This window comes from Podarcis gaigeae (genome assembly GCF_964106915.1).
Source record: "Podarcis gaigeae genome assembly, chromosome: 14".
NCBI classification, from domain to species: Eukaryota; Metazoa; Chordata; class Lepidosauria; order Squamata; family Lacertidae; genus Podarcis; species Podarcis gaigeae.
Genome location: NC_139690.1, coordinates 25951686 through 25973589, shown reverse-complemented (window position 1 = coordinate 25973589; position 21904 = coordinate 25951686). Strand labels below are relative to the sequence as shown.

Genomic DNA, 21904 nt, shown 5'->3' with positions numbered 1-21904 from the left:
ATTTTTCTGTTTGGGTAGGGCACACCCAAGGAAGAACTCGTCTTAGAAAGAGCAGTAAATCCTACAACTGTCTCTACAGGAGGGGCCATAGCTCAATGACAGAGAACTTGCGCTGCATGCAGAAGGCTCCAGGTTCAATCCCCAGCATCCCCAGGGAGGGCAGGAGAAGACTCATGTCTGAAACTCTGGAGAATAGCTGCCAATCAGAGCTGACAACACTGAGGTAAGAAGGACCAATGGCCTGTGTCAGATTCCTGTATTCCGACCTCTTATTGACAGCTCCTTCCATATACAAGCTTCCACCCAATAGCCACCAAGAGATCTGATGAAGCTCTTGAGCAGGACACACAGTTAAAGCACTCCTTGGATGACTTTCAGAAGTGATTAGACAAATCCATGGAAGAGGAAGCTTTAGGGATTCACCCAGTGCTAGTCCTACTCAAGAGCAGATCCTGACATTCATCCTCCCCCCACGCTTGTCATGTTAATTCATTTCAATGGGTCTATGCTGAGTAGGTTTAGAAGTGGATATGGCCTACAAGTCATGATGGCTCTGTTCCGTCTCTACTGTCAGAAGCATACACCAAATGCTGGCATTCACAAGTTGGGGAAATGCTGTTGCACTTGGATCCTGTCTGCTTCGCTTTGGGGTATCTGGTTGACCACTGCAAGAACTGGATTCTGGGCTAGGTGAACCTCCTTGGACCTGATCCAGCAGGGCTGTTCTTATCTGCCTCTGATGAACCAAAGCTGTTTGGTGTTTGGTGTAAATGAGTTCTATGAGTTAATCACACAAAGCACCGTGTTGTGTGCCTTAACCCTGCCTCGTGAGGACCCAAAATTCTGGTACTTTGAGAATGCACAAATAGCTTTTCTGTATTCCACCTCATGGAATTGTACAGTTGGAAGGGACCATGAGGGTCATTCAAGTCCAACGCCCTGCAATGTAGGAATCTTTCGCCCAGTGTGGGGCTCAAACCCACGACCCTGAGCTTAAAGAGTCTCATGCTTTACCAACTGAGCTATCCACCTCTCCATGAAGACACACAATGGGGAAGCCATAATCAGGGAACAAACCCAAAGGCAGAGAGTGGGGGGAGGAGAAAAGGCTTACTTACCATGTGTTCCATGCAGATGCTGATCTCGCCGTCGCTGTAAAATGCTCCATAAAAGCCCACAATATAGGGTGAATTACATTCATGCAAGACTTGTAGCTCACGGATGATCTGGTTCCGGATTGCCGGCTTGATCTCCAGGTGAATTAACTGCAAAATGATAATTGCCATAAGTTTCAGGGGTGTTTAAAAGAAAATAAGCATACCCCAGATGCAGGGTGTGCTACATGAAGGCAGAAAAGTCATGACATACCAAACACAGATTGACCCCAAGAGCTACAAAGCTGCATTTCATGGAGGAATCCCTTGCGAAGTCTGAATGTTAGAGAAGCCACAGAGGATAACACCTGTGATCTGAACATCCTCCTCCCAGAATTGTGGGCTGTACTGTCCGATCTTTGTGGATGCGTACCAAAAACAAACTAGACTTTGCAAGAATTTGCAAGCTGGTAGAAACTGGCTATGGCAACTGTGAAATAAGTAACTATGTGGGTATTTGATTGCTTTTTAGATGCATTTATTTTATTTTAAGTTTGTACTGAATAATAATAATAATAAATGTTTTGATATATTGCTGCCCCAGGCTCCTTTGGGATTCCTAATTTTTATTTGTTTCATTTCCCCAAATTCCCAATTTTATTTGGTTTAAACTAAATTTGTACTACTGTTTTACTGGTTTTATGTGGTATTTTTGTGTTAGTCATACTGTTTATTGTTTTTATACGTTACTTAGAGATTTTTAAATATTAATCAGTTTATACGTAGGTGCTTTTAAATAAAATAAATTATAAATAAGACTACAGAATGGGTCAACAGGGAGAGACACAGGGCAAATTTGTCAATGGGAGGCTAGCCAAAACAGCTTTCCTCATCCTGTGCTGGATATGCTGGGACTGATGGGAGTTGTAGTCCAAAAACAGCTGGAGGGCACCAGGTTGGGGAAGGGCTGGCCTATAAGGTCAGTAACAATGCTCACCTTCCTTGCCATAATGAGGCCAGAAGGTTTGTGCGAGACTTTGAAGACCACCCCGCCATTTCCTGCACCCAGCTCGCTTATTTTCTCAAAATCATCGTCCTTTAGCTCCCCAACTTTTTGTTTCTGGGTAAGGAAGGCCTCAAGGCGTTTTCGCTGCTGCTCATCAAGTTCTAACTCTTCCAACTTTTTTTGGAGGGCTTCCAAATTTGTCCTGGAAGGAGAAAGAGAGAGAAAAGCAAAGAAATAGCCATTAACTGAACTTGAGTCACATTCACAGACACTGCTAAATGAGAAAGTGGAGAAGGAGGAGCCAACACAATTCAGTAGGGCCAGCTCTACCATTACGAAGAGTGAGGCAATTGCCTCTGGTGGCAGTTGCTGTAGAACAGAAGCATTAGCAGTACCCCCTGATCTGTGGCTGAGAACCAATCCCACTCCTCCTTAGCACAGTATTGCAAAATATACACTGCACCAGTCTCAGAATGGTTCGGGGAAATGGTGAGATTGGGACTTGGGTGAATCCTCATCTCAAGGGAAGACACTCCACAATTGTGGCACAACCACAGAAAAGGCGTTCCACGAGCCCTTGGAACAAGGTATGCAGGGCTCCAACTGTTTAGGATTTCTAAGTCAAAATGAGAGCTGTATAGATTCCTTGCCAGAAACATCAACATTCTAAGCCAGGTCATCTGAATTCTGCACTACAGGAAGTGCAATTCTGTTTCTCTCGTTACATGTGCCATGGAAATCGGCATAATGTTTCTGATTTGTTATACATTTGTTTATACATTTGTTACTCAGTTTTACTGTTTTGCAGATTGTATTGTGGTTTTGCTAGTCACAGGGAGGGGCAAATATCTTAGCAGCATACTGAAAACACACACATTCTAGAAATCCTCTTTAGTCACTTCACTCCCTGCAAGTTTTAGAGATTTCAGAAGCTCTTGCCAACGCGCTTCCAAGCACCTATCTGCAACCATAAGACCCGGAGACTTTACCTCTCTTTTTAACCGAAAGCTGAAATTGTCAGGAATCTGAAAATCAGCTGAACCCAATATCGCATTCTGCTTGCCTCCTCCCCCCCCCCCCCCCCCAGAACTGGAGCACATGCAGAACTTGCATGTTTGGTGGCGGTGGATGCAACATGGACAGGAAAAGGAAATGTCTGTGCATAAGAACATCTAGCTGGATTCAAGCCAGCCACCCCTTTAGGACAGGAAACCGAGTTAATCTTTGACTCAACACTTCCATTGTCCATGTGGCCCCGTTGACTCAGCAGTGCTAACTCATGTTCCAGTGAGCAATCACTACCTCTGCAGAAAGGATTCCCGGATTGAGTGAGGGGGACGGCTAGAACATGCAATCATACCCTGCAGAGCTTGTGTAAATATTTCAGATGCGTATCGGTGCCAATTCAAAGGCAATTACATAACCATGGGCACGCTCCATGGAAGCTTCTTGCTTGCGCTTCTCCCTCGCCCACCCTTCCCACATAAATAAAACGTGTCTGTTCACTGAAAGGATAGGAAAACCAAGGAAACACAAGAGGGCAGCTTCTCTTCCAGAGTCCACACCGATCGCTGATACCTCTGGTTGTTTCAAGTCATTTTCTGCCGAATTTGAACTGACTCCCTTTTACCAAGTACAACACTGATCTAAAAGCCACTTGATTTGCTAAGCACCCAAGTGAGTCCTACCAGCAACGAAACAGCGGCCAGCTTGCATTTCCCTTGCTCCATGAAGTTTGGAGGATATATCAACAAAGAACTACGCTCAAATGAAGAGGATGTGGCTAAGCAAGGGCTGAATCTGTCTACACGTGCAGAACAATAATCAGTGTTAGAAACTCAGATATACAAGCTAATTGTCAAAAGGCATCTTAAACCTGGGTTACGGTCACCACAACGGAATGTCTAGGCACCATTTATTTTTACAATGAAATATTATTGTTCTTGTTGTTGTTGTTATCATTATTATTCATTTCATTTCTATGCCGCTTTATATTTTAAAGAAAAAATCTCAAAGCGGTTTACAACACACTAAAACATCAGATAAAACAATCCAGAATAAAACAAATTCAAGCTTCAAGGAAAATATTTCAGATCCTTCTCTAAGTGACATTTTGCTTTCCCCATATTTCATTACCTACTTGATTTATATAGCTGCCCCATAGAAGAAGTACTATGGGAAGCCAGTGTGGTGTAGTGGTTAGAGTGTTGGACTAGGACCTGGGAGATCAGGGTTCAAATCCCCACTCAGGAAGCTCACTGGGTGACCGTGGAGTCAGTCACAGCCTCTTAATCTACCTTCTAGAATCTAGATCAAGCCAAAGCCCATCTAGTCCAGCATCCTGTTCCTACAGCGGCCAACCAGATGCCCCAATGGGAAACCTGGAAGCAGGACCAGAGTCCAACAGCATCCTGCCCAATTGTGAAACCCAGCAAATGGGCTTCCTCACTGTGGTCTGCAAGAGAGTTTCTCCTTTTTGTAAGCTGCTTTGAGGTTTTATTACTGGTTGTGAAATAAAATAAATAAATAAAAGTCCCAAAGATCTCAGAAACCCGCTCCACAATAACTCCGAGCAGGGCTTTCAGTGTGGCTGTCCCTGTTCAGTCGTCGTGACTAGTAGCCACCTAACTTCTGGCCAGAAGTGAACCCAGTAGCGGCAAATTGGTTGTATGCTACATGTGTTTCCCAAGTTTGCAGATCAGCACATTTCACAAACAAAAAGGGAGTAATTGCATTCTACGCAATGTCACAGAATGGTAGGGTTTATGCAACATATATGAAATGCCTGTAATAGCCTTTGCTCCACCTGCCACGTGCTTCTCCTCCTGTTACAACAGAAAGATGGGAAACCGAACATATCCTGAAACAGGAAATCTGCATCTGTTTCAGGCCTGGGACACAAAGAATGCAAGAGGATTGTGTTTTCCTAGCCAACCCCCCCCCCCCGCATTAAAACAAAGAAACAGAGTTCCTCTCTCACAGCCCCTGCAAAACAACTGATGCATCAGCTAAAAACAAGAAGAGGCACAGGTGGAAGCAGCTGCCTTCTGCCCCTTTATCCCAACAGCCAGAAAACAAAATTAGAAGCCGCTCTCATTAAGAGGAGGAGCAGAGCACTTGTCTTATCGCAGGGCAGTAAATATTTGCATGTCAGTGCAATCTGATTATTCACTTCCTGCCCTGGAAGTTTTCTGACAGGGCAGGAGACCAGAATAAGCAGCTCACACTTCTGAAAGAGCATCCGCTGGCAGGGCCCACCTGGTCAACTGAACTCCTTGGCTCAGAGCCAGGTGAGCTGGGACCCAGGAGCTTCCACAGAAAAAGATCAGGTGGCGCCAGAGGCAGAATATCCTGGACAAATGACAAGAGCCATGCAAGAAAAATTGCCAGCCCCATTCGCAGAGATTTGCACAGATAGATTTGACCCATGCTGCACAAACGCTTCATTCTAAACTGTTTGTTTTGACCACTGTAGGTTGAAAATGCAATACAATTCCAGGTAGAATGCCAATTTATCTACAGATAATATATCCATTATTAAATAAAATAAATTTCTACTGTAAGTTATTGGGGGGGGGGGGGAGAGCCACATGGTTCTTGTGCTGAACCTTCATTCCACAAATTCCACAATTAAACAAACCCTTCTAAGGGCCTAAGCAGATCACTGCCCACCCCCTCCAGATAAGAAGCAAAACAGGCCTTTCCCATTTATGCCTTTGTTATTCAACAGTTAGAATAACATGCTAGGCCATGGGTGGGGACCCTCAGGGATCAAATCCTGGTCCCTAGAACTCTCTCTGGACCACACCTCTCCCTAACCACACCCCCTTTCCCCTGGCTTCGATAAGACATCCTCCTTGAGTGGCCATACAAGTTGGTGGCCATACAAGCAGGTGGCCATCACTGCCTCTTGTGGTCAATTTTACATCGTGCCTGCAGTTTGCTCTTTAAAGATACAGTATATATAACCATTGTCATGGTGAATTGCATGAATCGTATCATGTCTAGCTGCTTTTCACATCTACTGACACAGATTCGGGGGTACAGGCGCAAAGGCACGAGTGCTCATCTAAAGCACCTACGCACCTGTCTGTTTTTGAAAAGGTAGGAGGTGTTTGACAGTACAATTTGCATGAACAATTGCAACTGGGGAAATTGCTGGTGTGGGAGAGTGAAAACTGAAATTCTGCAGACAGCTCCATACATCTTGAAGAGCAATACATGCTCGCTTCCACACGGTGGCTGAAACAAGAGGGTAAAGTAATTTTTTTAAATTGCTTTTCAAGAGCAGCATCCCAAGAAATAACAGAAGGCAGCTCAACCTTGAGGACCTTGGGAAAACTCCCTTATACCAGGGTACTATCTGACTGGCAGCAGCCCTCAAGGATCTCAGACACAGATAGATCTTTCGCTTCCTAGTCTCATGGCACCCTTGACAAGGAGCTGTACTGGTACCATTACCTGAAAAAAAAAAATCACTTTACAGAATAGCCACCAGCTGAGCAAGTCCCACATAAGCACCAAGGCTCTGCTGGGACCACCTCCTTCTCCTCTTCCTCCAGGGTCCTCTCCCCTCCCCCCCATTCATTTGGGTGCACACAGCAGCAACCGAGTTCCCTAGGCTGTGCTCTCACCTAGAAGCAAGCAGGGGCAGGCAGGCAGGCAAGCAGGCCCTACTCAGGCTCTGACATTTTTGATGCTAGTGCAGTACAGTGGTACCTCAGGTTAAGTACTTAATTCATTCCAGAGGTCCGTTCTTAACCTGAAACTGTTCTTAACCTGAAGCACCACTTTAGCTAATGGGACCTCCTGCTGCTGCTGCGCCGCCGGAACACAATTTCTGTTCTCATCCTGAAGCAAAGTTCTTAACCCGAGGTACTATTTCTGGATTAGTGGAGTCTGTAACCTGAAGCGTATGTAACCCGAGGTACCACTGTATTGATGAACACACTGATAGGTTTAAAGACTGTCTCAAGGCAAATCTAAAAAAATGTAGTATAAACACCGACAACTGGGAAACACTGGCCTGCGAGCGCTCCAGTTGGAGAACAGCCTTTACCAAAGGTGTTGTGGACTTTGAAGACACTTGAACTCAGAACCCAAGGGAGAAACGTGCTAAGAGGAAGGCACGCTTGGCAAATCCACAGCGTGATCAGCTCCTGCCTGGAAACCAATGTCCCCACTGTGGAAGGACATGTGGGTCCAGAATTGGCCTCCACAGTCACTTACGGACTCATTGTTAAAACTGTGTTTATGGAAGACAATCTTACTCGGCTACGAGTGATCACCAAAAAAGAAGAAGACCTGTAAGAAGACTGTGTGAAAGGACATTGTTAGGAGAATCTGCTTATTGTATGTGTCAAGAAGTTTGTGCAGGAAAAATCTCAGGCTTGGACCAGCTTGATAGAAAGCAGACACTGAAATCTTCCTGCTGAATCAGGCACCCAAGCTCTGATAATGCAGGCATGCTTTCCCTCCAAGAATATTGCTTAATTTCTACACCTGCGTCAAGCCAAGGCAAGGGAATGCCTCTATATGAGCCTTTATTATAGGCCTGTGGTCTCCACTCTTGTTGATTCCCCAGCAACCACTGTTGCGACCAAATAAAAGCTGTCTTGAACACTACCATCTGGATAGCTCAGTTGGTTAGAGCATGGTGCTGATAACGCCAAGGTTGCAGGTTCGGCCCCGGCTGCATATTCCTACATTGCAGGGGATTGGACTAGACAATCCTCAGGGTCCCTTTCCAACTCTACAATTCTATCACAACTGGAGTGTTAAATTGCAGAAAATCCACTACACTAGCATGTAAGCATTTAAACGTCTTCTCTGACAATATACAGCTGACTCTGAGAATCTCCTCCAGAGATTGAAGATTAAGTTAATCAGCTTCCTGGAGCCCTCCTTGCCCCTGACATTAGCACACACATTCCTGATGGAATGTCTAAGAAGTGATGAAATCTCTCAGAGAGGCCATAAATCGTGTCACGGTCACTGAGGAATGCCAGCCAACAACGTTCCAAAGGAATTTGCTCTTTTCCTGTTCAGACAGGGCTTTGAGTAGGAGAGAGACCTTCCGTCCATCCGAGAGCAGATGTTTGCTAAGAATTTCTGAGCGGCAAATGGTCCATTTCACCCTTCGAACAGCTGCTGCTTTGCTGCAGGGTAACAGCCAACAAAGACTTTTGGCATGCGGTTCTCGGAGTCAACGTGTCCTCGGATGCAACCCTTTTGCGGCTGGGGTGAGGAAGGAAGGGGAATTTGCCCGCCTGGAAGGCAGGGGGAAAGTTCACCATTCAGTTCCACTAATAACATTAATCAGAAAGCACTTGCACAAGGAATGCTTCCCTTCCTGACAGACTCAACCAAAGTCTTTGGTGCTGCCTTTTGCCAACCTGGTGCCCCCCAGGTGTTTGGGATTCCAACTTCCATCAGCCCCAAACATCTGAGGGGCACCAGGTTGGCAAGGCTGCCTTAGCATATCAATAAAAATGGAACGGAATCTTCTGGAGCTGACAGAAGCCAGAAGGGGTTTTGCCAAAGGAAAGTGGTTTCTGACCAGAGAAATTAGCCTCAAGAGAAACCACTGTATACCAGATGTCAGGAAAATGCCACCAGCAATGGAGAGGTTGCTGCTTTGGGGTCCTGCTGTGAAGTTTCCAGAAACATCTGTCTGTCTGCTGTCAGGAGTGGAAGAGAATGCTGGACGAAAGCAATCTTTTGCCCACTGCAGAAAGAATTCCCTCACACTTATCAGTCACTTTCCCTGGGCTGGAAGTGGATAGAGCAGCCTGGACCGACCTACCTCTCTCTCTCTCTCTCTCTCTCTCTCTCTCTCTCTCTCTGTGTGTGTGTGTGTGTGAGAGAGAGAGAGAGAGAGAGAGATGTGTGAGTAAAAGAAAAATGACAACAAAGACACATACTGCGGGATTGCACTTGCAACTTTCTGCAGCTGCCCACACCCACAACACTCTTTAAAAACTCCAAATGTGCCCTCACATCCCTGGAGGGTCAGCTGACCCCTGCTCTTTGCACTGCCTCATCCTGAGTCAAACTGTTTTGCTACCTGGCCCAGCACTGCCTACACTGACTGGCAGTGGCCCTTCAAGGGTTCAGACCTTCCCAGTCCTACCTGGAGATACTGGGGTGAAATCTCACGAATGCAAAGCATGTGCTATATCAGGATGCTGTGATGCTTCCTAAAAGGTCCTCTGCAATGTTCAAAACTCCCATTGTTCTAGGCGTATTTTGCGACAGGGAATTTCATTAGCTTGAGTAGTTTCTGAGCTCAGGGCGCAGTACTGCACCTAAGATTTCAGATAAAAACTGCAGAGTGGAAGGAAAGGAGGATCTTTTTCTGCTCCCCATTTCCAGCTACTCTCTGAAGACTGGAGAAGGGACCCTCATAAGAATATAAAGGGGTGGGACAGGGTAAGAACTAGACTATGTGAAAAAATGAACATAATATTTCAGCTGCAGTTCATTCATTTTCAGCTTTGCATTCTTGTTATAAAAAAAGTGTGCCTAGACATTCCGTTGTTGCATCCAAAACCTAGGTTTAAGGTGCCATTTTGCTCCTAGCTTTCATATCTCAGTTTCTAACACTGGTCCTCTGCATCTAAAAATGTGTACTTATCTCCCATGAGTGGATTTCCTTCCAGTACAATTTAACAACATGAAAACGCATCAAAACGGTTCGTGTTATCACACAGCATCATTTTGTATCCAAATATCAAACACAAATCTTTTCTCAGTCTGTACTGCGTGAGACTCTTAATCTCAGGGTAATGGAGTCGAACCCTGTGCTGAGCAAAAGATTCCTGCACTGCAGGGGGTTGGACTAGATAACCCTTGTGGTCCCTTCCCAATCTACAATTCAATTATTCCATGAATGGCCTTGCCTGCAGGTTGAACACAGGAACCCTTGCAGCCAAGGGAAGTGACATGCTCCCAGAATCCAGAACTTGTCTTAGAGGTTACCTTGGTGAACGTTGCCCGGAGGTGATTCCCCCTCCTTTTTTCTCTCCCCCCCTTTTTTTGCATCATCACCAACATACAGTAATTAATTGCTCATAAATTTCATTTTTAAAGAATCTCAAGTGGCAACACATACAAGGGTTAAGAAACACTGCCTACACGCTTTCCCTTGTACATTTCTACCTAGCTCTTTATAATTAAAATGGACACTGATGAGAATATTTTATTTCTCCTGGGGGTAGATTGCAAAGCTGGCCTGCCAATCTGTGCTTGGAACTGAATAGGGATTTAAGGTGGATTTGAAAAGTGCATTTAATAACAAACAGTTCCACCATTAGCTTGGAATTATGCTAAATTCATAATGCCCTGCTCGCAAAATACACCCTTTCACAACCAGGGTGGACTGGTTAACATATTATCAGTAGGAACGGAAAAGGAGACTGTTTTAAACAAACTAGATGGATCCCCCCCCCCAAGCAATAAGCACTTAGACGACAAAAACGTAAGTGAAGCCATTTTAGAGACAGATGATGTAAAAAAAGAGAGACTGTCATTTTACTAAATGGACTCATTTGGCACCTGAAGAATTAACCAATGTATTATAAGCATAAGCTTTCTATGAACTAAAGTACACTCTATCAGATGCACAATGTGTTAACCTCAGGGCAGCTCTCTCTCTCTCTCACACACACACACACCACTAGGGACTAAGAAGACCCATGTTCAGATCCTCACACAGCCACAAAGCCCGCTAGGCAGCTATGGGTGGGTCACAATCTCTCAGCAACACCAGCCTCACAGGGGGTTGTTGTGAGGATAAAAAGCTAAGGGAACCTTATAGCTGCTGTGCTTTTTTTAAAAAAACAACAACAACAACTGCATTGATGCTACTTGGGAGGATTTGTATGCTGGCATAAATAATTGTGATAAAATGTACTTTTCTAGAGGAAAGACACAATATAAATGAAAGATACACATGCATACATAATTGCTTATATATATCGTTATCCATGGACAAAAGGACAGGTCTGTGCCCCAAGGGGATTACAGTCTAGAAACAGACACAACGGACAAAACAGGAAATGGAGGCAGGGCATAAACAGGGTGAGAATGTGTGGCTACTGCAGTTATACAGGCTTTGTTACAGTATGAGGGGTGGTGCCCTCGGCCAGTAAAGCGAGATGAGCGCTGCAACCCCAGAGTTGGTCACGACTGGACCTAATGGTCAGGGGTCCCTTTACCTTACCATGGTTAGTTGTCCAGAATGCTTGGAATTGCAGTCCAATTACATCTGGAAGGCACCAGATTGACCACCTTGCTTACACCCAAGTCCCCTGCCCTTCGCCGGAAGCACAGGGCCTCTTCTAAAGCAATAGCTGCCTCTCTGAGAGCTGCTTGCAAGGCACATACTTCCCATCTAAGACAAAATTATATTTATGGAGGAACAGAAGAACAGACGTGCATAGCAAAAGCATTAAGAACAAAATGATGTTGAGAGCAACAACGAAAAGGTTATATAATAGAGCAGTACCAACACAGAAAGGAGACGTTAGGAGCTGGCCTCGTTTTATCTCTGGCGTTACCAACACTGAGTTGCATAATTAAAGCTCTCCAAATAAAATCAACATATTCCTATCCAATGTCTACACTAAGCAGCCTTCCCCAACCTGGTGCCCTTCAGACGTTTTGGACTACAACTCCCAGCACCCACTGCATACCAGACTGGGAAAGGCTGGTTTAAAGAACAAAAAAATACTTTCTTTCCCTCCTGAATGAAGCATACGATGAAAATGATTTTTAAAAGGCAGCATTGGTGTGGCGGTCACAAATTTGGCAAGTTAAAATGCAGGGCCAGCCCTCCAACATCTCCACACCAGAAGCAAAAAAAGCATTTACCTCCTCTGATTGTTAACCTGGCACTGGCTAATTTTATCAGCTAGGAAAGGTAGGGATCCAACAAGCAAGCATGATGTCTCAACCCTCTAAGCAACTTATCAACATCCTCAGGCTGTTCAAGCTAAAAATAATTCATAACAGGGCCAGACAGTGTTCTAGCTGTATCTTTCTCAGATTCTGTCAAAACTATGCCAGAGCTGACATGAGTGATCTCATCCGCAGAAGGCACCTATGGGCCTTTGAAAGTTAAACAGGTTGATCCATTGGGCCTCTATAGCACAGGCCTTTCACCACTGAGAAGAGCTGCATTTGCTGGCATTGTGCAGAATCAATGGTGGTGGTGAAGTGAGCTTTCTCCACAGCAGTAGTATAAGCTCTAAAATGGGCTCCAGTCTGTGCTTGATCATATTCCCTTTGAGTTTTCCACCATCTGCTCTCCAACAGTCAACCTTGCAGTTTCATTGATATGGTGCAGAGCTAAAAACCAAAGAGCTAAATTGACTCTATGGCTTGGCCAATAACATTAGGAAGCAGTCGTCTCAATGGCTCAGGTCACTTCCTGATCCAGGGGTAGGCTACAGCCTCGGTAAGACTGCTGGCCAAATCTGTGGGAAGTTCTGAGGGTCTACCAATCTTCAGGGTCAAACCATCAAAACTGGTCCTCCACATCTATGGAGCTTAATTGCAGCAGACAGCCCAGACCTGATCAAATAGTGATTTGTCCATAACAACAGTCATTACTAGTACCCACAGACTGCCACGCCTGATAGGAACGCGGAAAAGGGCCTTCTTGGTGGCTGCTCCCAGACTCTGGAACTAGAGAGTCCTGCAAAAGCTATCCTGGTTCCCTCCTTGTTCTCCTTCCACCAGCAGGTGAAAACCTCCTTGTTCCTACAGGCTTTTGGAATTGACTGCTTTTAATGAAACGGCTTCTGACGTGCTATTTTTATTGTAACCGTTCGTAAGCTTTAATCACGATTTTATATATGTATATAGTTTTAATTCTATTATTAATTGCTTTTTAATGACTGTTTTTCCTATGTTTTTAGTGACTCTAGCTTTTATCTGTAAGCTGCCTTGAGTCCCATCAGGGGGAAAGGTGGGGTACAAATAAATATGTAACAATGACGACAATTACAGACACTCAGAACCAAACAATTCCTGAAGTGAGTATCAGACAAAGGAGATGGGCTATAGAAACCCCACCTCTTCAACACTCAAGCAAAAGCTCATGTAGCACCCCAATCTGAGAGGCTCAGCCTGAACCCCTTAAGCAAACCAGGTCTCTGTTATACATTCCACACCAGCATTTTCCAGGTAGACATAACGCATTGTATGAATAATTTTTTAAAAAGATACTATATATCAGCAATGTCCAACAGGTCGGCCATGATCGACAGGTAGATCGCCAGGGTGTCCCAGGTCGATTATGGGATATTTGAAAGTGTTCGCCCAGTTGCTCCTGAGAACGATCTCCTCGCCCCCAGCACTAATTAGCATCGCTGCTAAGACAGCTTGCATATCCTCCTATACTCCATCAACAAGTGTGCTATTCCTCTGGTCATCCCCCTAAAAAAAAAAGGTCAACAACTAACTCTGGTCGCCCCCCCCCCAAAAGCTCAAGAACTATTGGCAATGACAATGGATAGATCACTGCCAGTTTTATTACACTGGGAGTAGATTGCATTCTCTAGACAGTTGGGCATGCCTGCTATACAGTGGTGCCCCGCAAGATGAACGCCTCGCAAGACGGAAAACCCGCTAGACGAAAGGGTTTTCCGTTTTGGAGGCGCTTCGCAAAACGAATTTCCCTATGGGCTTGCTTCGCAAGACGAAATGTCTTGCGAGTTCCTGCGGGTTTTTTCCCCTCCCCCCCTTTTCCTAAGCCGCTAAGCCGCTTATCAGCTGATCCGCTGATAAGCCGCTTATCAGCGGAGCCGCTAAAAGCCGCTAAACCGCTAATAGCGCTAATCCGCTAAGCTGTCAATGGGCTTGCTTCGCAAGACGAAAAAACCGCTATACGAAGAGCCTCACGGAACGGATTAATTTCGTCTTGTGAGGCACCACTGTATATCATTTGCTGCAAGTTCATTGGCTGCAAGTTCTAAGAAATTGAGAAAAGTGTTTCTCTATCCACTCCATGTATCTACCTAGTCTATCCTCCGCAATACATCATTTTATAAACCTCTCTTACGACTTCTGTTTAGTTTCACCCCAAATTAATATGTCCAACATTATTTAGCCCTTCTGCAATGGAAAAATGCTCCAACCTCTTTTTCCACCTTTTTATAGAACTAAGATACCCCTCTAGAGAGCAGGCAACCAGAGCTGCACACAGAATTCCAAACACAGTTGCACCATAGATTTACATCAAGGCAGAATGACACCAGGTGTGTTTTCATCCCGCTTCCTAATACTTCCCAGTACAGAATTTGTCTCACTCATTTCAGCCGGGTACCAAATTGGCACTCACATTGAGCTATCCACCGTGTCCCCAATATCTCTTTCAAGGTCAGGCACCACCAGAGCCCATCAGTGTATCTGAATGCGCATCACTTTGCAATTAACTTACACTTAACCTCATTTGCCATTTTGTTACCCAGTCATACCATATAGGCAGATCATCCTGGAGCTTTCCAGATTCCGCTTGGGTTTTCACCATCCTGAACAATTTGCTGACATTTGCAAACTTGGCCATCCCAAACACCTCTCATGACTACAGACCATTTAAGAATGTTAAATTAGCACCAGCTTCTTACAGAAGCTCAGCAGTTCCTTCCTTCATTGTGAAACCTACTTTTGCCTTCTACTTCCTCATCCTACCCTAGCAACTAACTGATAAGAAGTCCTAGCCTTTTTACCTCAGGTCTGCTAAGCTTACTTAGCAGCCTGAGTTTGCACACGGGTTGAGTCAGAACCTATGTTCAATTCTCAATAGCATTTAACCATTTCCAGAAGAGTGATTCATTGTTCCATTGACCTTAGCACAATTTTTGCCACTGCGATTGCTTGTGGAAGTATTCTGAAGGGGGAATTGGCACACCAGAAAAGGTCTATCCATCCATCCATGTGGATTTTTAAAGGAAATATTGTTATTTGCAGCAGTTTAATTTTTATTTTGAATAGCCAGTCACCTTGATGAATCTCTCTCTCTTATTTTAAAATGGTATTGTATGTTTTCACATTGAAAAATGCCTGGGTAGTTTATGATATGGTGATACAAATAAATAAGAAATAAAAAAAAATCTACCCTGCCTTTTTGAGGGGAGCCTCTCACTTCAAAGAGTCGTGTGGATATCCAATGGAAAACATTTTTCTACATATACAGGAATCATTAAAAAATGGACTCGTGAACGTAAAAACATTATGTGGGTGGTTATGCCCAACAACAATTCATCTACAAGTCTGAAAAATGGAAAAGGATTACAGGACCCTGACAAACCAACAGCAGAACTCTCACTTTAGGAAAGGAAGAATCAATCCATTTCTGGGCAGTGTCACTTTTGCATGGTTCTGTTGTGTATGGTTTCTACATCAATCTGTGAATAAGAAAAACTAAAGGAAAACTGTATAAAAGTACATACTTTCAAAATTGCGTTTTTACTTTTAACCTTGCATTTCTAAATGTAGGTTTATAAGCTTTTTGACCCTGGGACTATGAGAGAGCATTCAGAAAGTACAAAAGCCAGCTGATAAATTCCAATTAGCACGCCCCCCCCAAATTTCCTGTCAGTCCTGAAAGTGTCAGTTTGTATCTGACTCTGGAAATACAATATCGGATTCCGTGAATTCCATTGCGTACATCTCAGCACTGCAATGGAAAGGAACCTGGGGACCTGCTTGTCCTATTCATTCCCCCACCCTTCACTAGGCAGAAGGCTTCAATATAGAACTTTCCAGGCAATCAGAGTTGTCAATTCACAGGTAATCCTGACGATCAAAGGCGATCGTTTTGATTAATGCAAACATCTTGGTATCATTTCAAATGAGAGCCTAAGGCAATGAGCTGCTTGCTGTTTCATCCCGCACTCCACCCTTCATCCCCAGCGCCCGGATTGTGATGTGCAAACAGAAGAACATCTTCAGTTCTGTTATCTGGAGATGTCAGAGAACATCCACTTTGTTGGAATAGCCTGTAGTCAGCATAGCCACAGCACAGTATGGCGATTCTGTGGGGTTATGCAAACATTATTGCAGGTGTCTTACTTGCGCGTTTAAGTAGCATTTCCTGCAAACACTTAATGCAGTTTTGGCGGCCACAAAACTGTCACTGCAGACTGGAGCCGGAGGGTGCGGAAAGGCTCTGCCTACTCACAAATAATTTTTTCAAAGTGTCTCTTTTTCACAGGCGCTGCTTTTAGCGATGCAGCAGCTACAAAACATTCGGGGAAGTCCTCTACAACCGTCTTCAGCAGAGAAACCTGTAGCTAGCGAGTCCTTGCACTAGGGCAGTTTACAACTTAACCTCCAGCCATAATTTTATCTTTGGCGGGCAGAAGTGGTTTAATAAGCACAGATTCCGAGTCTCAGTAGTCCATTCTGTCATTTCCTCCCTTTCTTTGAAAAGACCCCTACACACGAGCCCGAACCCACAATAATATCCCTGTGCTCTTCAGCCTACAGTTTCGAACAACTACTTTAAAAGCAACTAAGAATGCGAAGAATTGATGCTTTTGAATTATGGTGCTGGAGGAGACTCTTGAGAGTCCCATGGACTGCAAGAAGATCAAACCTCTCCATTCTTAAGGAAATCAGCCCTGAGTGCTCACTGGATTGACAGATCCTGAAGCTGAGGCTCCAATACTTTGGCCACCTCATGAGAAGAGAAGACTCCCTGGAAAAGACCCTCATGTTGGGAAAGATGGAGGTCACAAGGAGAAGGGGACGACAGAGGATGAGATGGTTGGATAGTGTTCTGGAAGCTACCAGCATGAGTTTGACCAAACTGCGGGAGGCAGTGGAAGACAGGAGTGCCTGGTGTGCTCTGGTCCAGGGGGTCACGAAGAGTCGGACACTACTAAACGACTAAACAACAACAACAACAACAAAGAATGCAAAGGAAACGAGGGCTCCTGGATTTCCGCCGGGCGTCGTTCCCCCCCCCCCTCCAAGCCCCCTCCCCGCGCCCCCATCTTCCACCGAAGTCCGGGGAAAGAAGTCCTGCACTCCGAGGGCAGGAAAGCGCCAGGGCGGCCCGGCGAGGGACCCCAGCCCGGCCCCTGCTCCGCTTGCCTCCCCCTCCGTCCCCACAGCCTGACTCACTCGGCCGCGCTGGTCCCGTTGATGGCGGAGCCGTCGGGCGCGGGGTGGAGCTGGATGGGCATGGGCTTCTTCTTCGGCATGGTCTCTCTGGCGCGCTCCGAGGAGGCTGCCCGCCAAAGCGCCGCGCTGCCTCCGCCCGCCGAGCCCCGCGCTTTGCCCTCTCGCCCTGCGGCGCTGGGCGCGCTCCCTTCTCGAGGCTCGGAAGCCGAGCGGAGGAGCCCGGGGCGAAGCAGGCGCCGGCTCGCTCTGCGCCTTCCGGGCTTCGCCTGGGCGCTCCGCCACCTTCTGGGCGGCGTTTACTGCGGCGGCTGCTGCTGCTTCTGTGCCGAGACGAGCTCTCGCCTCCTGCGCGCTTTAAAGAACAAGGCGGGGAGAGAAGCGCCTCAGCGGAGGGTCCTCCCCCGACGAGCGAAGGGGTCCGGCTTAGCGCAGGGCGCATGTGCCCAGAGCCTTGCGCATGAACGTTGTGGAGGGGTGAAGCCTCCGCCAAGCTTCCCTGCCCTTACTTTGCCCGGGATGCGTGGGAAATTGCGGCAGGGAGGGGCCTCGAAAGGCGCGCTCCGGGGCCAGAGCAGCCCGGGAAGAGTCGATGCAGCTGAGCGGCAGCTCTCGCATGCAAAACGGGGCACAGGTTCAATTCCCTCCCCACCCCCATCTCCTGGGGTGCTTCCTATCGTTCCCAGGAATCAGCGTTGACAATACTGAGTTAATGAAAAATGAATGAATGAATGAATGCTGAGCTACAAGCAACTTGTTTCTGGGACAAGAACAGCGGGTTTCTGGGACAAGTCTCAGGTTCAATCCCCGGCGTGTGCAGAAAGGGTTTGGAAAACCCTCGTGCTCTAGAGCAGCGGTTCTCGACCAGTGGGTCCCCAGATGTTGTTGGACTACAACTCCCATCATTCCTGAGATCTGGCCTTGCTAGCTAGCGGTGATGGGAGTTGTAGTTCAACAACATCTGGGGACCCACAGGTTGAGAAAGGCTGCCCTAGAGTTATCTGCCAGCCAGTCTAGACAGTACTGCGCTGTATGGACCACTGATCTGGCTCGTTTCTCAGGCAGATTCTTGGGTTCCTATAATTTCCTTTATTATAGGAGACTTAAAGTAAGGCGCATCAGCAGTGTTTCTTTGCTGTTGTATCTTCTTCGGTGGCACAAATTGACTTGGCACCACTCACAGCTCCAGAACATTACATGGACTCAGGGCCAGTTTTAGATGAAGAAAGGCTACTTGTGAGGCTCCTCCCCATCCCCCAACCTCACAACTAGTAGAAAATGGAAGAGTGTTATAAACAAAATGGAGTGAAGCCAAGGATGATGACGGGTGTTTAAAATTCTACATTTCAGAATTTCTCCTCTAAAGGACATAAAATATTATTGTTAAATACCCTGGGCAGGCCGCAGGCCGGATTGACAAGGCATCTGACCCTCACCTGAATCACATTAGCATCACGTCATGTTCATGGAAGTTGCGGAACCAATTAATCAACTTGAAGGATTACTGTTCATAGCACCAGTTTTCCTATAACTTGATATTGCTGGATAGTTTTGGTGAACTGCAAAACCATTTTTAGTTTGCTTTCTGTTGCCACCCTGGAACTTTTCTTTATCAGTGCCACTTTGTTTTGTATGATTCCTTGCAAATGAAGGAAAACAACTTTTCTCCCTCCTTGTGTTATCCTCACAAAAACCCTGTAAGGGAGATTAGGATGAGAGAAAGTCACCGGCCCAAGGCCAGCCAGTGAACTTCATAACCAAATGGAAATTGTACCCTGGTCTCCCAAGTCCAAGTCTAACACTCTTAACCAGTATATTGCTGTAAGCTGCCTTGACACTATAAAGGTAAAGGTAAAGGTACCCCTGCCCGTACGGGCCAGTCTTGACAGACTCTGGGGTTGTGCGCCCATCTCACTCAAGAGGCCAGGGGCCAGCGCTGTCCGAAGACACTTCCGGGTCACATGGCCAGCGTGACATCGCTGCTCTGGCGAGCCAGAGCTGCACACGGAAACGCCGTTTACCTTCCCGCCAGTAAGCGGTCCCTATTTATCTACTTGCACCCGGGGGTGCTTTCGAACTGCTAGGTTGGCAGGCGCTGGGACCGAGCAACGGGAGCGCACCCCGCAGCGGGGATTCGAACCACCGACCTTTCGATCGGCAAGCCCTAGGCGCTGAGGCTTTAACCCACAGCGCCACCCGCGTCCCTCCTTGACACTATAGGGTACAGCAATGTGTGTGCACCTGAACGTATAGGACAGACTGTGTGTAGATATGTAAGAGTGGGTACTCTTACATATACTTCTTTTTCCAGTACTTCTTTTTCAAATGTTTTTTAACATGAACATTTTTGTTTAATATTTGGTATACCTACTTTATAACTACAAAAAGCATAACAAACTGCAGAAATTTGATATAAGATTTAGGATGAGCATTGCTTTTCTATTTTCTAGATTAATCTTGACAATAAATAAAGGTCCCATAAAAGCATCAACCTAATTAAATTAAAAACATTGCACAAATGCTAGAAGCAAATTGTGATTGCCGTGGAAGTTTTGCAGTAGTGTCCTATCCAGAGCCAAATGTCATGCCAGAACAATTAAGAAGGAAGAGAAGTAATGAAAGTAGCTGGGAGAACCTCAAAGGAACAAATTCAGACTGCGTGCATATTTCTGTTTACGCTGCATCCAGTGTGCTCCCACTGCTGGTCTGGAAAGTGGTGCACACATTATATGAGTTACAATCTGTGTCTATATTGCATCCTGTTCTCTTGGTTTTTGTTTTTTTAAAAAATATATAACAGTATACTGCATTTTGGGACGTGGGTAACGCTGTGGGTTAAACCACAGAGCCTAGGACTTGCCGATCTGAAGGTCGGTGGTTCAGATTCCTGCGACAGGGTGAGCTCCCGTTGCTCAGTCCCAGCTCCTGCCAACTTAGCAGTTCTAAAGCACATCAAAGTGCAAGTAGATAAATAGGTACCACTCCGGCAGGAAGGTAAACGGCGTTTCCGTGCGCTGCTCTGGTTTGCCAGAAGCGGCTTAGTTGTGCTGGCCACATGACCCAGAAGCTGTACGTTGGCTCCCTCGGCCAATAAAGCGAGATGAGCGCCGCAACCCCAGAGTCGGTCACGACTGGAACTAATGGTCAGGGGTCCCTTTACCTTTTTACACTGCATTTTGCTGCATTTCCCCCTCAAACCAGCTTCAATCCAAATTGAGGAAAAAGAACAACCTAGCTGAGTTTTAAGCTGGTAATGGGTACAAAGCTTCAGTGTAATAAGGCATATAGGCGTTTGTCTCTCATGGTATAATTCACTTTGAACTCTGGAGGCCAAATTGGGTGAACAGATTCTTGGAATGATTGCTCCTCTTGAGTCGTGCTGATCCTGAATCTTGTCGTAGATAATTTCTGCCTGCCATGGACTTTTTAAAAGGCACTAGCTCCCTGCCAAGAAAGGGGGGGGGGGATAGAAACTGTGTGTTGTATTTACTCCAAGTAAAAGAGGTGTGACAGAGCAAAAGTGAGGACTTGTGGGTCAGAAATGGCAATCCCTAGACTCGCACAGCTTGAGCCCAAAGCATACAGTCTGACAGCCGCAGTCCTAACTCCACTTACACGTAAGTAAACCACAACAAATAAAATAAGATTTGCTTCTGAGGAGACTCCTGCACTCAGCACTTAGGTAAACTACAGAATTTGCTTGGATGGTATTAAGAGGATTAGACAAATTCATGGGGGAGAAGGTTATCAATAGCTATGAGCCATTATTACATTTATATCTCATACTTCTTTCCACTTTATTATTATTATTAATTATTATTATTATTATATTTGTATACTGCCCTATACCTGCAGGTCTCAGTTACAACATAAAATCACAATATAAAAACACAAAATACATAATAAGAATAAAAACAACCCGCTAAACCCCCCTCCTCAACCCAACACATTTTAAAAGGGTATTGGAGGTAGGTTGGGCTGAGACTCAGTGGCTGGTCCAAAAACACCCTGTGAGCTTCGTGGCTGAGTGGGGATTCGAACCCTGGTCTCCCAGGTTCTAGCCCAGCACTCTAACCACTACAGAACACTACTTCCGCTGTTATATATATGCTCCGGGATCTTCTGCAACATTCATGAAGGGCAATAAGGCTATCAATGGCTATTGTACTTCTCTTGTCAAAGGCAGAATCCCTTTGAATGTCAGATGCTGGGAAACACAGATGAGGAGAGGGCTGTTGCATAGGGCTGAGCGATGTCTGGTTTCCAACATTGTGATATATCACGATATATCGATATTTCATGATGTCTGAAATAAGGATGGAATGATGTAGAGTGAGCAGGGTAATGCCCTGGGAACTGCTACTACTTTGGGATCTTAAAAGAAAACATTTTTACTTATATTTTCCATATTGTTATAACTGTTACTTTATAGTACAGAACAATGGGGGTGGCAGGAATCTTGACAGAAGCGATGACCAGCTTCACTAGTTTTTTCCCACATCACATTTTTTTACATAGCACACATACACATTGCGATTCTCGATATAGCACCACGTCGAATATTAGGAAACTGTGACCATGATGTGGATTTCAAACTGATTTTGGACGATGTATCGATATAGCACCCAGCCCGACTGTTGTGCTCATGTGCCGCTTTTGACTAAATGGGCCT

General features: G+C 45.6%; 1 protein-coding gene across 1 annotated transcript in view; it reads right to left on the bottom strand.

The window, feature by feature from the left end:
- Positions 1 to 17675, bottom strand: part of MAP2K1 (mitogen-activated protein kinase kinase 1) — a 38734-nt gene extending 21059 nt beyond the window's left edge. Inside the window, exons 1-3 of the mRNA XM_083713226.1 lie at positions 17236 to 17675; positions 2092 to 2302; positions 1119 to 1265 (exon numbers count right to left, since the gene is read on the bottom strand). Of these exons, the coding sequence (XP_083569352.1) occupies positions 1119 to 1265; positions 2092 to 2302; positions 17236 to 17315 (438 nt within the window). The 5' untranslated portion in view covers positions 17316 to 17675. The remainder of the gene's footprint in view (positions 1 to 1118; positions 1266 to 2091; positions 2303 to 17235) is intronic.
- Between the last annotated feature and the right edge of the window lie 4229 nt (positions 17676 to 21904).